At 45.0% G+C, this 14,302-nt stretch overlaps 1 protein-coding gene across 3 annotated transcripts in view; it reads left to right on the top strand.

The window, feature by feature from the left end:
- LOC124003520 (stabilin-1-like) overlaps positions 1–14,302 on the top strand; it is a 73,823-nt gene that overhangs the window by 49,869 nt on the left and 9,652 nt on the right. For all 3 annotated transcript variants that reach the window (XM_046311836.1, XM_046311837.1, XM_046311835.1), the window contains 7 exons: positions 5,326–5,459; positions 5,943–6,108; positions 10,220–10,326; positions 10,512–10,631; positions 11,124–11,276; positions 11,528–11,641; positions 11,921–12,073. In XM_046311836.1, the coding sequence (XP_046167792.1) occupies positions 5,326–5,459; positions 5,943–6,108; positions 10,220–10,326; positions 10,512–10,631; positions 11,124–11,276; positions 11,528–11,641; positions 11,921–12,073 (947 nt within the window). The remainder of the gene's footprint in view (positions 1–5,325; positions 5,460–5,942; positions 6,109–10,219; positions 10,327–10,511; positions 10,632–11,123; positions 11,277–11,527; positions 11,642–11,920; positions 12,074–14,302) is intronic.

The following is a 14,302-nucleotide window of genomic DNA, read 5'->3' as shown; positions in this document are numbered from 1 at the left end:
AGGATACCAATAAAAATAAGAGACTGTGTGAATCAGGCCTTCATGGTCGAATTGCTGCAAAGAAACCACTACTAAAAGGATACCAATAAGAAGAAGAGACTGTGTGAATCAGGCCTTCATGGTCGAATTGCTGCAAAGAAACCACTACTAAAAGGATACCAATAAAAATAAGAGACTGTGTGAATCAGGCCTTCATGGTCGAATTGCTGCAAATAAACCACTACTAAAAGGATACCAATAAAAATAAGAGACTGTGTGAATCAGGCCTTCATGGTCGAATTGCTGCAAATAAACCACTACTAAAAGGATACCAATAAAAATAAGAGACTGTGTGAATCAGGCCTTCATGGTCGAATTGCTGCAAATAAACCACTACTAAAAGGATACCAATAAAAATAAGAGACTGTGTGAATCAGGCCTTCATGGTCGAATTGCTGCAAAGAAACCACTACTAAAAGGATACCAATAAGAAGAAGAGACTGTGTGAATCAGGCCTTCATGGTCGAATTGCTGCAAAGAAACCACTACTAAAAGGATACCAATAAGAAGAAGAGACTGTGTGAATCAGGCCTTCATGGTCGAATTGCTGCAAAGAAACCACTACTAAAAGGATACCAATAAAAATAAGAGACTGTGTGAATCAGGCCTTCATGGTCGAATTGCTGCAAAGAAACCACTACTAAAAGGATACCAATAAAAATAAGAGACTGTGTGAATCAGGCCTTCATGGTCGAATTGCTGCAAATAAACCACTACTAAAAGGATACCAATAAAAATAAGAGACTGTGTGAATCAGGCCTTCATGGTCGAATTGCTGCAAAGAAACCACTACTAAAAGGATACCAATAAAAATAAGAGACTGTGTGAATCAGGCCTTCATGGTCAAATTGCTGCAAATAAACCACTACTAAAAGGATACCAATAAAAATAAGAGACTGTGTGAATCAGGCCTTCATGGTCGAATTGCTGCAAAGAAACCACTACTAAAAGGATACCAATAAGAAGAAGAGACTGTGTGAATCAGGCCTTCATGGTCGAATTGCTGCAAAGAAACCACTACTAAAAGGATACCAATAAGAAGAAGAGACTGTGTGAATCAGGCCTTCATGGTCGAATTGCTGCAAAGAAACCACTACTAAAAGGATACCAATAAAAATAAGAGACTGTGTGAATCAGGCCTTCATGGTCGAATTGCTGCAAAGAAACCACTACTAAAAGGATACCAATAAAAATAAGAGACTGTGTGAATCAGGCCTTCATGGTCGAATTGCTGCAAATAAACCACTACTAAAAGGATACCAATAAAAATAAGAGACTGTGTGAATCAGGCCTTCATGGTCGAATTGCTGCAAAGAAACCACTACTGAAAGGATACCAATAAAAATAAGAGACTGTGTGAATCAGGCCTTCATGGTCGAATTGCTGCAAAGAAACCACTACTAAAAGGATACCAATAAAAATAAGAGACTGTGTGAATCAGGCCTTCATGGTCGAATTGCTGCAAAGAAACCACTACTAAAAGGATACCAATAAAAATAAGAGACTGTGTGAATCAGGCCTTCATGGTCGAATTGCTGCAAAGAAACCACTACTAAAAGGATACCAATAAAAATAAGAGACTGTGTGAATCAGGCCTTCATGGTCAAATTGCTGCAAAGAAACCACTACTAAAAGGACACCAATAAAAATAAGAGACTGTGTGAATCAGGCCTTCATGGTCGAATTGCTGCAAAGAAACCACTACTAAAAGGATACCAATAACAAGAAGAGACTGTGTGAATCAGGCCTTCATGGTCGAATTGCTGCAAAGAAACCACTACTAAAAGGATACCAATAAAAATAAGAGACTGTGTGAATCAGGCCTTCATGGTCGAATTGCTGCAAAGAAACCACTACTAAAAGGATACCAATAAAAATAAGAGACTGTGTGAATCAGGCCTTCATGGTCGAATTGCTGCAAAGAAACCACTACTAAAAGGATACCAATAAAAATAAGAGACTGTGTGAATCAGGCCTTCATGGTCGAATTGCTGCAAAGAAACCACTACTAAAAGGATACCAATAAGAAGAAGAGACTGTGTGAATCAGGCCTTCATGGTCGAATTGCTGCAAAGAAACCACTACTAAAAGGATACCAATAAAAATAAGAGACTGTGTGAATCAGGCCTTCATGGTCGAATTGCTGCAAAGAAACCACTACTAAAAGGATACCAATAAGAAGAAGAGACTGTGTGAATCAGGCCTTCATGGTCGAATTGCTGCAAAGAAACCACTACTAAAAGGATACCAATAAAAATAAGAGACTTGGTTGAACAAGAAACACGAGCAGTGGACATTAGACCGGTGGAAATCTGTCCTTTGGTCTGATGAGTCCAAATGTGAGATTTTTGATTCCAACAGCCATGCCTTTGTGAGACGCAGAGTAGGTCAATTGATGATCTCTGCATGTGTGGTTCCCACTGTGAAGCATGGAAGAGGTGGTGTGATGGTGTGGAGGTGATGGTGTGGAGGTGCTTAACCAACAGTGTAGACCTTACAGTGAAATGCTTACTGACCAGCCCTTAACCAACAGTGTAGACCTTACTGTGAAATGCTGACTGACCAGCCCTTAACCAACAGTGTAGACCTTACAGTGAAATGCTTACTGACCAGCCCTTAACCAACAGTGTAGACCTTACTGTGAAATGCTTACTGACCAGCCCTTAACCAACAGTGTAGACCTTACTGTGAAATGCTGACTGACAAGCCCTTAACCAACAGTGTAGACCTTACCGTGAAATGCTGACTGACAAGCCCTTAACCAACAGTGTAGACCTTACTGTGAAATGCTGACTGACAAGCCCTTAACCAACAGTGTAGACCTTACCGTGAAATGCTGACTTACAAGCCCTTAACCAACAGTGTAGACCTTACTGTGAAATGCTGACTGACAAGCCCTTAACCAACAGTGTAGACCTTACTGTGAAATGCTTACTGACCAGCCCTTAACCAACAGTGTAGACCTTACTGTGAAATGCTTACTGACCAGCCCTTAACCAACAGTGTAGACCTTACTGTGAAATGCTTACTGACAAGCCCTTAACCAACAGTGTAGACCTTACAGTGAAATGCTTACTGACCAGCCCTTAACCAACAGTGTAGACCTTACCGTGAAATGCTTACTGACCAGCCCTTAACCAACAGTGTAGACCTTACTGTGAAATGCTGACTGACAAGCCCTTAACCAACAGTGTAGACCTTACCGTGAAATGCTGACTGACAAGCCCTTAACCAACAGTGTAGACCTTACTGTGAAATGCTGACTGACAAGCCCTTAACCAACAGTGTAGACCTTACCGTGAAATGCTGACTTACAAGCCCTTAACCAACAGTGTAGACCTTACTGTGAAATGCTGACTGACAAGCCCTTAACCAACAGTGTAGACCTTACTGTGAAATGCTTACTGACAAGCCCTTAACCAACAGTGTAGACCTTACTGTGAAATGCTTACTGACCAGCCCTTAACCAACAGTGTAGACCTTACTGTGAAATGCTGACTTTCAGCTGTAGAACTTTTTGAGGATCTGGGGACCCATGCCAAATCTTTTCAGTCTCCTGAGGGGGAAAAGGTTTTGTCGTGCCATCTTCACGCTTGTCAAGGTGTGTGATAGATCGTTGCTGATGTGGACACCAAGGAACTTGCTCCACTACAGCCCCGTTGATGTTAATGGGGGCTAGTTCGGCCGCCCTTTTCCTGTAGTCCACAATCAGCCTTTTTGTCTTGCTCACGTTGAGGGAGAAGTTGTCCTGGCACCACACTGCCAGTTCTCTGACCTCCTCCCTATAGGATGTCTCATTGTTGTCAGTGATCAGGCCTACCACCGTTGTGTCGTCAGCGAACTTAATGATGGTGCTGGAGTCGTGTTTGGCCACGCAGTCGTGGGTGAACAGGGAGTACAGGAGGGGACTGAGTACGCATCCCAGAGGGGCACCAGTGTTGAGGATAAGTGTGGCAGACGTGTTGTTGCCTATCCTTAGCATCTGGGGGCGGCCCGTCAGGAAGTCCAGGACAACACATTCCTGTAGTGTAGCATCTGCGTCATCTGACCACTTCCATATTGAGCGAGTCACTGGTACTTCCTGCTTTAGTTTTTGCTTGTAAGCAGGAATCAGGAGGATCGAGTTAAGGTCAGATGACCAGGTTATTTATACATATTAAAGGAGAAGAGGACCAGAGGAGGAGAAGAGGACTCAGCAAGATGACGTAGATGCAATACAGCAGTAGTAGTTCAATGTCAACAACAACTAAGAGCATTGAAGCGTGAGGCCAAACTTCTCTGAAGTTTTGGTCCAGTAGTTACTGCGTCGTATCAACGTGACGCTAACACCTGCACACGCGCAGATACTCTGTGTGACTGCGTGTTTAATCATCATAACACCAACCCCTCTTTTAAGCTACTGCTACTCTCTGTTTATCATATATGCATAAGTGACTGTAACTATACATTCATGTACATACTACCTCAATTGGCCCGACCAACCAGTGCTCCTGCACAATGCTATCCGGGCTATCTGCATTGTGTCCCACCCGCCAACCCCTCTTTTTACGCTTCTGCTACTCTCTGTTCATCATTTATGCATAGTCACTTTAACCATATCTACATACTACCTCAATCAGCCTGACTAACCGGTGTCTGTATGTAGCCTCGCTACTTTTATAGCCTCGCTACTGTCATAGCCTCGCTACTGTTATAGCCTCGATACTGTCATAGCCTCGCTACTGTCATAGCCTCGCTACTGTACATAGCCTCGCTACTGTACATAGCCTCGCTACTGTCATAGCCTCGCTACTGTCATAGCCTCGCTACTGTACATAGCCTCGATACTGTCATAGCCTCGCTACTGTCATAGCCTCGCTACTGTACATAGCCTCGCTACTGTCATAGCCTCGCTACTGTACATAGCCTCGCTACTGTACATAGCCCCGCTACTGTCATAGCCTCGCTACTGTCATAGCCTCGCTACTGTACATAGCCTCACTACTGTATAAAGCCTCTTTACTGTATAAAGCCTCTCTACTGTATAAAGCCTGTCTTTTTACTGTTGATTTATTTCTTTACCTACCTATTGTTCACCTAATACCCTTTTTGTACTATTGGTTAGAGCCTGTAAGTAAGCATTTCACTGTAAGGTCTACTACACCTGTTGTATTCAGCGCATGTGACAAATCAACTTTGGTTTGATTTGATCTGCGGTGCTGCTCATGGCAACATCATTTAGCAGATTCTACCTTTAAAGTGATTTCCATCTTTATTAAGAGACCGTTTGTTCCTTTGTGTCGTCAGGTAACACTGCCGGAGTGTTCCACCTGCGTTCCAGTGCAGGGAAGTACCAGCTGAACTACACAGATGCTGAGCTAGCCTGTCAAGCTGAGGGGGCTACGCTCGCCACCTTCTCTCAGATGGCTGATGCACAACAGGTCAGAGGTCATCCTTTAAAAGGAAAATCTGGGATTTGAAACAACAAAGCAGTCATCCTGACACTTTTCATCAAAAGCTATATATCATTACTTTAAAAAGTCCACACATTGATGTGCCTCATTTTAACTCAGCAAAATGATACTCTTGATTTAAAGTGTTACCAACTATTTGGTCAGTGGCAGTAGTTTGAAGTTGAACCAGGACATCATTAACTCTCAGCTACATGATACCGGTGATTGAAAGTGATAGTTCACTATTTAGAAGTTTTACAGTGGCAGTGTCCCAATTCTCCCTCCGTGCACTTGCACACTCCTGGTCAGTGGAAACACCCAGGCTCCAGCCAATGCTTTTAAAATCGGTGACGACCAGGAAGTGTACAAGTGCAGTTTTTAAGAGAAGGGCAGAGAATCGGGATGCAACCAGTAACTGTCTGATTGACACTCCACCACTGATGTTGCAGTTCATGTTGTGTCTTTCTCTAGCTGGGAATGCACCGATGTGTTGCTGGATGGATACAGGGGAAGAAAGTGGGCTATCCAACCAGGTTTCCCTCTGTCAATTGTGGTGACAACCATGTTGGTATAGTGCTATACAAAGACCCCGTGGACCCCAGCAGCAAATACGACACCTACTGTTACAGACTGTCAGGTAATACCATCAGCCAGGGTTGGGCTCCACTTACTGTTACAGACTGTCAGGTAATATCATCAGCCAGGGTTGGGCTCCACTTACAGACTGTCAGGTAATACCATCAGCCAGGGTTGGGCTCCACTTACAGACTGTCAGGTAACACCATCAGCCAGGGTTGGGCTCCACTTATAGACTGTCAGGTAACACCATCAGCCAGGGTTGGGCTCCACTTACAGACTGTCAGGTAATACCATCAGCCAGGGTTGGCACCATCAGCCAGGGTTGGGCTCCACTTACAGACTGTCAGGTAATACCATCAGCCAGGGTTGGGCTCCACTTACAGACTGTCAGGTAATACCATCAGCCAGGGTTGGGCTCCACTTACAGACTGTCAGGTAATACCATCAGCCAGGGTTGGGCTCCACTTACAGACTGTCAGGTAACACCATCAGCCAGGGTTGGGCTCCACTTACAGACTGTCAGGTAATACCATCAGCCAGGGTTGGGCTCCACTTACAGACTGTCAGGTAACACCATCAGCCAGGGTTGGGCTCCACTTACTGTTACAGACTGTCAGGTAACACCATCAGCCAGGGTTGGGCTCCACTTACAGACTGTCAGGTAATACCATCAGCCAGGGTTGGACTCCACTTACAGACTGTCAAGTAATACCATCAGCCAGGGTTGGGCTCCACTTACAGACTGTCAGGTAATACCATCAGCCAGGGTTGGGCTCCACTTACAGACTGTCAGGTAATACCATCAGCCAGGGTTGGGCTCCACTTACAGACTGTCAGGTAACACCATCAGCCAGGGTTGGGCTCCACTTACAGACTGTCAGGTAATACCATCAGCCAGGGTTGGGCTCCACTTACAGACTGTCAGGTAACACCATCAGCCAGGGTTGGGCTCCACTTACTGTTACAGACTTCATTTAAATTCCAGAAATTTCAGGAAGTACTGTACACTGAAATTCCAATTCTCCTCAATTCCAATCAATGTGTCATAAAGCATCTCAGAGTAGGATTGCTGATCTATGATCAGGTCTCCCTATATCCATATAATGAAATTATGATTAGAAAAGAAATACAGATCCTAGATCAGGTTTATGAATATAGGCCTACCAGCCATACTGTCTCCATTCTATCTTCATTTCATATCAGTCTTTCAACAACATTTAGATGTGTCCTGTAGTACTGTATATTACAACCCGTCTGTCTCTCTGTAGATGTGTCCTGTAGTACTGTATATTACAACCCGTCTGTCTCTCTGTAGATGTGTTCTGTAGTACTGTATATTACAACCCGTCTGTCTCTCTGTAGATGTGTCCTGTAGTACTGTATATTACAACCCGTCTGTCTCTCTGTAGATGTGTCCTGTAGTACTGTATATTACAACCCGTCTGTCTCTCTGTAGATGTGTCCTGTAGTACTGTATATTACAACCCGTCTGTCTCTCTGTAGATGTGTTCTGTAGTACTGTATATTACAACCCGTCTGTCTCTCTGTAGATGTGTTCTGTAGTACTGTATATTACAACCCGTCTGTCTCTCTGTAGATGTGTACTGTATATTACAACCCGTCTGTCTCTCTGTAGATGTGTCCTGTAGTACTGTATATTACAACCCGTCTGTCTCTCTGTAGATGTGTTCTGTAGTACTGTATATTACAACCCGTCTGTCTCTCTGTAGATGTGTCCTGTATATTACAACCCGTCTGTCTCTCTGTAGATGTGTTCTGTAGTACTGTATATTACAACCCGTCTGTCTCTCTGTAGATGTGTTCTGTAGTACTGTATATTACAACCCGTCTGTCTCTCTGTAGATGTGTCCTGTAGTACTGTATATTACAACCCGTCTGTCTCTCTGTAGATGTGTCCTGTAGTACTGTATATTACAACCCGTCTGTCTCTCTGTAGATGTGTCCTGTAGTACTGTATATTACAACCCGTCTGTCTCTCTGTAGATGTGTTCTGTAGTACTGTATATTACAACCCGTCTGTCTCTCTGTAGATGTGTACTGTATATTACAACCCGTCTGTCTCTCTGTAGATGTGTCCTGTAGTACTGTATATTACAACCCGTCTGTCTCTCTGTAGATGTGTTCTGTAGTACTGTATATTACAACCCGTCTGTCTCTCTGTAGATGTGTCCTGTATATTACAACCCGTCTGTCTCCCTGTAGATGTGTCCTGTAGTACTGTATATTACAACCCGTCTGTCTCTCTGTAGATGTGTCCTGTATATTACAACCTGTCTGTCTCCCTGTAGATGTGTCCTGTAGTACTGTATATTACAACCCGTCTGTCTCTCTGTAGATGTGTCCTGTATATTACAACCTGTCTGTCTCCCTGTAGATGTGTCCTGTATATTACAACCTGTCTGTCTCCCTGTAGATGTGTCCTGTAGTACTGTATATTACAACCCGTCTGTCTCCCTGTAGATGTGTCCTGTAGTACTGTATATTACAACCCGTCTGTCTCCCTGTAGATGTGTCCTGTAGTACTGTATATTACAACCCGTCTGTCTCTCTGTAGATGTGTACTGTATATTACAACCCGTCTGTCTCCCTGTAGATGTGTCCTGTAGTACTGTATATTACAACCCGTCTGTCTCCCTGTAGATGTGTCCTGTAGTACTGTATATTACAACCCGTCTGTCTCCCTGTAGATGTGTCCTGTAGTACTGTATATTACAACCCGTCTGTCTCCCTGTAGATGTGTCCTGTATATTACAACCCGTCTGTCTCCCTGTAGATGTGTACTGTGTATTACAACCCGTCTGTCTCTCTGTAGATGTGTCCTGTATATTACAACCCGTCTGTCTCCCTGTAGATGTGTCCTGTATATTACAACCCGTCTGCCTCCCTGTAGATGTGTACTGTATATTACAACCCGTCTGTCTCTCTGTAGATGTGTCCTGTAGTACTGTATATTACAACCCGTCTGTCTCTCTGTAGATGTGTACTGTGTATTACAACCCGTCTGTCTCCCTGTAGATATGTCCTGTAGTACTGTATATTACAACCCGTCTGTCTCCCTGTAGATGTGTCCTGTAGTACTGTATATTACAACCCGTCTGTCTCCCTGTAGATGTGTCCTGTAGTACTGTATATTACAACCCGTCTGTCTCTCTGTAGATGTGTACTGTATATTACATCCCGTCTGTCTCTCTGTAGATGTGTCCTGTAGTACTGTATATTACAACCCGTCTGTCTCCCTGTAGATGTGTACTGTATATTACAACCCGTCTGTCTCTCTGTAGATGTGTACTGTATATTACAACCCGTCTGTCTCTCTGTAGATGTGTCCTGTGTATTACAACCCGTCTGTCTCTCTGTAGATGTGTACTGTGTATTACAACCCGTCTGTCTCCCTGTAGATGTGTCCTGTAGTACTGTATATTACAACCCGTCTGTCTCCCTGTAGATGTGTCCTGTATATTACAACCCGTCTGTCTCTCTGTAGATGTGTACTGTATATTACAACCCGTCTGTCTCTCTGTAGATGTGTACTGTGTATTACAACCCGTCTGTCTCTCTGTAGATGTGTCCTGTAGTACTGTATATTACAACCCGTCTGTCTCTCTGTAGATGTGTACTGTATATTACAACCCGTCTGTCTGTCTGTAGATGTGTCCTGTAGTACTGTATATTACAACCCGTCTGTCTCCCTGTAGATGTGTACTGTATATTACAACCTGTCTGTCTCTCTGTAGATGTGTACTGTATATTACAACCCGTCTGTCTCTCTGTAGATGTGTACTGTATATTACAACCCGTCTGTCTCTCTGTAGATGTGTACTGTATATTACAAGCCGTCTGTCTCTCTGTAGATGTGTCCTGTAGTACTGTATATTTCAACCCGTCTGTCTCCCTGTAGATGTGTCCTGTAGTACTGTATATTACAACCCGTCTGTCTCTCTGTAGATGTGTACTGTGTATTACAACCAGTCTGTCTCCCTGTAGATGTGTCCTGTAGTACTGTATATTACAACCCGTCTGTCTCTCTGTAGATGTGTACTGTGTATTACAACCAGTCTGTCTCTCTGTAGATGTGTACTGTGTATTACAACCAGTCTGTCTCTCTGTAGATGTGTACTGTGTATTACAACCAGTCTGTCTCTCTGTAGATGTGTCCTGTGTGTGTGGAAGTGGGTACGTGGGTAACGGCGACTTCTGTAACGGAGACCTGGCCAGTGTTGTGGCTACCAACTTAAACTACTCTGTATTCTACAATGTAAGTTTGTTGTTGTTTCATTCAGGACTAATCCTAAATTAACATCCTCACATGCAACTCAGTCTTAATTGTATTAATTCAAATTAAAGTACATTTGCAAACATTTACGAGCGATATGGATCTCAAGTTTTTTTTTTTTTGAGTGCAAATATTGAACAACATTACATTTTCTCTCCTGGTTGTAGATATTGTTGAAGTATGCAGGCTCGTCTACAGAGGGAGAAGTTCTGTTGGACTTTCTGTCCAGCAGTTCATCCTATGCCACTCTGTTTGTGCCCCTCAACGCTGGGTTCTCTGAGAACGAGGTGATTTTATGTCTGAAATCATGAAACCCCCCCCCAAAAAAATACATTTTTACTTTCTTTTTCCTGTGAATTCATATATTTTTTGTCATTTAAAAAGGGATACCTAAATTACAAAATGCCATATTGGTTTCTTTACCCAGTGAGAAGTCTGTGTACAAACTATGACAGTAATCCATGCTTTGGTTGAGGTTCCCTGGCACGGTTTTCAAATGCTAACGTTTTAGCATTTGTGGCACAAATCCCATTCAAGTCATTTTTTGCACATCATGTCCAAATCACCTATGTGACTTGTGAGCTTCAAAATCACTGATATATTGATGATTTGGACATTATATCGGTCCCATGACTTGAATGGGATTTGTTCTCATTGGGTAAAGAAACCAATATGTCATTTTGTAATTTAGCTGAACTATCCCTTTTTCTAAATGTTTATATGATGATGTATAATTTTGTCTTAGTCATTTGATGTATAGTTTTCTTGACTGTATGTAGACGTTATCAGACCGGGATGTGGAGTACCATATCTCCACTAACAACAGCATTACGTTCTATGAGGACCTGAAACACGATGGAGTCATCCCTTCCAGACTGGGATATAACCTCTCAGTGGTCATTTCCCCCAGCAACATCACACAGCAGAACCAGGTGAGTGGACCGGTCTGTTACAAATGTCCAGGAGCTGGTTGTGCAATTGTGGACCGGTCTAAACAAGTCTTTACTCCTTAACATGTTACTAATAACTTGCAAATTAAAAATAAAATAAAATAGTAATAATAAACAAAACAATTAAGTGTATAATATCATACATTTCTTAAAGCAACAATTAATTTCATGGATGTTTTGTTTTGGATGAAGTGATTCTTGATTTTGTGTTTGTGCCGGTTGTTTCTCCACAGGAGCCCCAGACGTTCAAGCTAGTGAACCGGAGGCTAGTGTTGACCTGGGACATCCCAGCCTACAATGGAATTATCCATGTCATAGAGGGCCCACTCAGAGCCCCGCCACTACCAGTGAGTTAGTTTAAGCAGTTGAGTGAAGTTGTACCCTAGATGCTGATCTTGGATCAGTTTGACATTTTCCCCCACTAATGGTTAAGGTTGGGGAAGGTGATCCTAGATCTGTAACTAGGGAAAACTTCAGACCATTATAACAATACTAATTCATTGCAAATTCCACCCTATTTCAGAGCCACACAAGGAGTCTCTGGTCAACAGTAGCACACTGCATTATGGGAGAATAGAGTGGCTTTGTCCCTTCTTGTAATTCTATTTCTATGATTATCATTCCAGGTGCACCATGCCCAGTCATCAGGCCACGCCCATGGGGGCGGGACTGTGGCCACCTCCATCCTGGTCACCTGTCTGATAGTCTGCGTCATCGCTGGCCTCACCTATTACGTCTTCAAACACAAGAATGACGCCTTCCGCTTCCACTACTTCAAGGTAACAAGTCCTTCCAACACCACTATAGACCAGGCCCATTGGGCCCACAGGGCTCTGATCAACTCTACTATAGACCAGGCCATTGGGCCCACAGGGCTCTTATCAACTCTACTATAGACCAGGCCCATTGGGCCCACAGGGCTTTGATCAATACTACTATAGACCAGGCCCATTGGGCCCACAGGGCTCTGATCAACACTACTATAGACCAGCCCCATTGGGCCCACAGGGCTTTGATCAACACTACTATAGACCAGGCCCATTGGGCCCACAGGGCTCTGATCAACACTACTATAGACCAGCCCCATTGGGCCCACAGGGCTTTGATCAACACTACTATAGACCAGGCCCATTGGGCCCACAGGGCTCTGATCAACACTACTATAGACCAGGCCCATTGGGCCCACAGGGCTCTGATCAACTCTACTATAGACCAGCCCCATTGGGCCCACAGGGCTCTGATCAACACTACTATAGACCAGCCCCATTGGGCCCACAGGGCTTTGATCAACACTACTATAGACCAGGCCCATTGGGCCCACAGGGCTCTGATCAACTCTACTATAGACCAGCCCCATTGGGCCCACAGGGCTCTGATCAACACTACTATAGACCAGGCCCATTGGGCCCACAGGGCTCTGATCAACTCTACTATAGACCAGGCCCATTGGGCCCACAGGGCTCTGATCAACACTACTATAGACCAGGCCCATTGGGCCCACAGGGCTCTGATCAACTCTACTATAGACCAGGCCCATTGGGCCCACAGGGCTCTGATCAACACTACTATAGACCAGCCCCATTGGGCCCACAGGGCTCTGATCAACACTACTATAGACCAGGCCCATTGGGCCCACAGGGCTCTGATCAACACTACTATAGACCAGCCCCATTGGGCCCACAGGGCTCTGATCAACACTACTATAGACCAGCCCCATTGGGCCCACAGGGCTCTGATCAACTCTACTATAGACCAGGCCCATTGGGCCCACAGGGCTCTGATCAACACTACTATAGACCAGGCCCATTGGGCCCACAGGGCTCTGATCAACTCTACTATAGACCAGGCCCATTGGGCCCACAGGGCTCTGATCAACACTACTATAGACCAGCCCCATTGGGCCCACAGGGCTCTGATCAACACTACTATAGACCAGGCCCATTGGGCCCACAGGGCTTTGATCAACACTACTATAGACCAGGCCCACAGGGCTCTGATCAACACTACTATAGACCAGGCCCATTGGGCCCACAGGGCTCTGATCAACACTACTATAGACCAGGCCCATTGGGCCCACAGGGCTCTGATCAACACTACTATAGACCAGGCCCATTGGGCCCACAGGGCTCTGATCAACACTACTATAGACCAGGCCCATTGGGCCCACAGGGCTCTGCTCAACTCTACTATAGACCAGGCCCATTGGGCCCACAGGGCTCTGATCAACACTACTATAGACCAGGCCCATTGGGCCCACAGGGCTCTGATCAACACTACTATAGACCAGGCCCATTGGGCCCACAGGGCTCTGATCAACACTACTATAGACCAGGCCCATTGGGCCCACAGGGCTCTGATCAACACTACTATAGACCAGGCCCATTGGGCTCACAGGGCTCTGATCAACACTACTATAGACCAGGCCCATTGGGCCCACAGGGCTCTGATCAACTCTACTATAGACCAGGCCCATTGGGCCCACAGGGCTCTGATCAACTCTACTATAGACCAGGCCCATTGGGCCCACAGGGCTCTGATCAACTCTACTATAGACCAGGCCCATTGGGCCCACAGGGCTCTGATCAACACTACTATAGACAAGGCCCATTGGGCCCACAGGGCTCTGATCAACTCTACTATAGACCAGGCCCACAGGGCTCTGATCAACACTACTATAGACCAGGCCCATTGGGCCCACAGGGCTCTGATCAACTCTACTATAGACCAGGCCATTGGGCCCACAGGGCTCTGATCAACTCTACTATAGACCAGGCCCATTGGGCCCACAGGGCTCTGATCAACTCTACTATAGACCAGGCCCATTGGGCCCACAGGGCTCTGATCAACTCTACTATAGACCAGGCCCATTGGGCCCACAGGGCTCTGATCAACTCTACTATAGACCAGGCCCATTGGGCCCACAGGGCTCTGATCAACTCTACTATAGACCAGCCCCATTGGGCCCACAGGGCTTTGATCAACACTACTATAGACCAGGCCCACAGGGC

The sequence above is a fragment of the Oncorhynchus gorbuscha genome, linkage group LG18 (genome assembly GCF_021184085.1).
Source record: "Oncorhynchus gorbuscha isolate QuinsamMale2020 ecotype Even-year linkage group LG18, OgorEven_v1.0, whole genome shotgun sequence".
NCBI classification, from domain to species: domain Eukaryota; kingdom Metazoa; phylum Chordata; class Actinopteri; order Salmoniformes; family Salmonidae; genus Oncorhynchus; species Oncorhynchus gorbuscha.
This window is presented reverse-complemented; position numbering and strand designations above follow the sequence as displayed.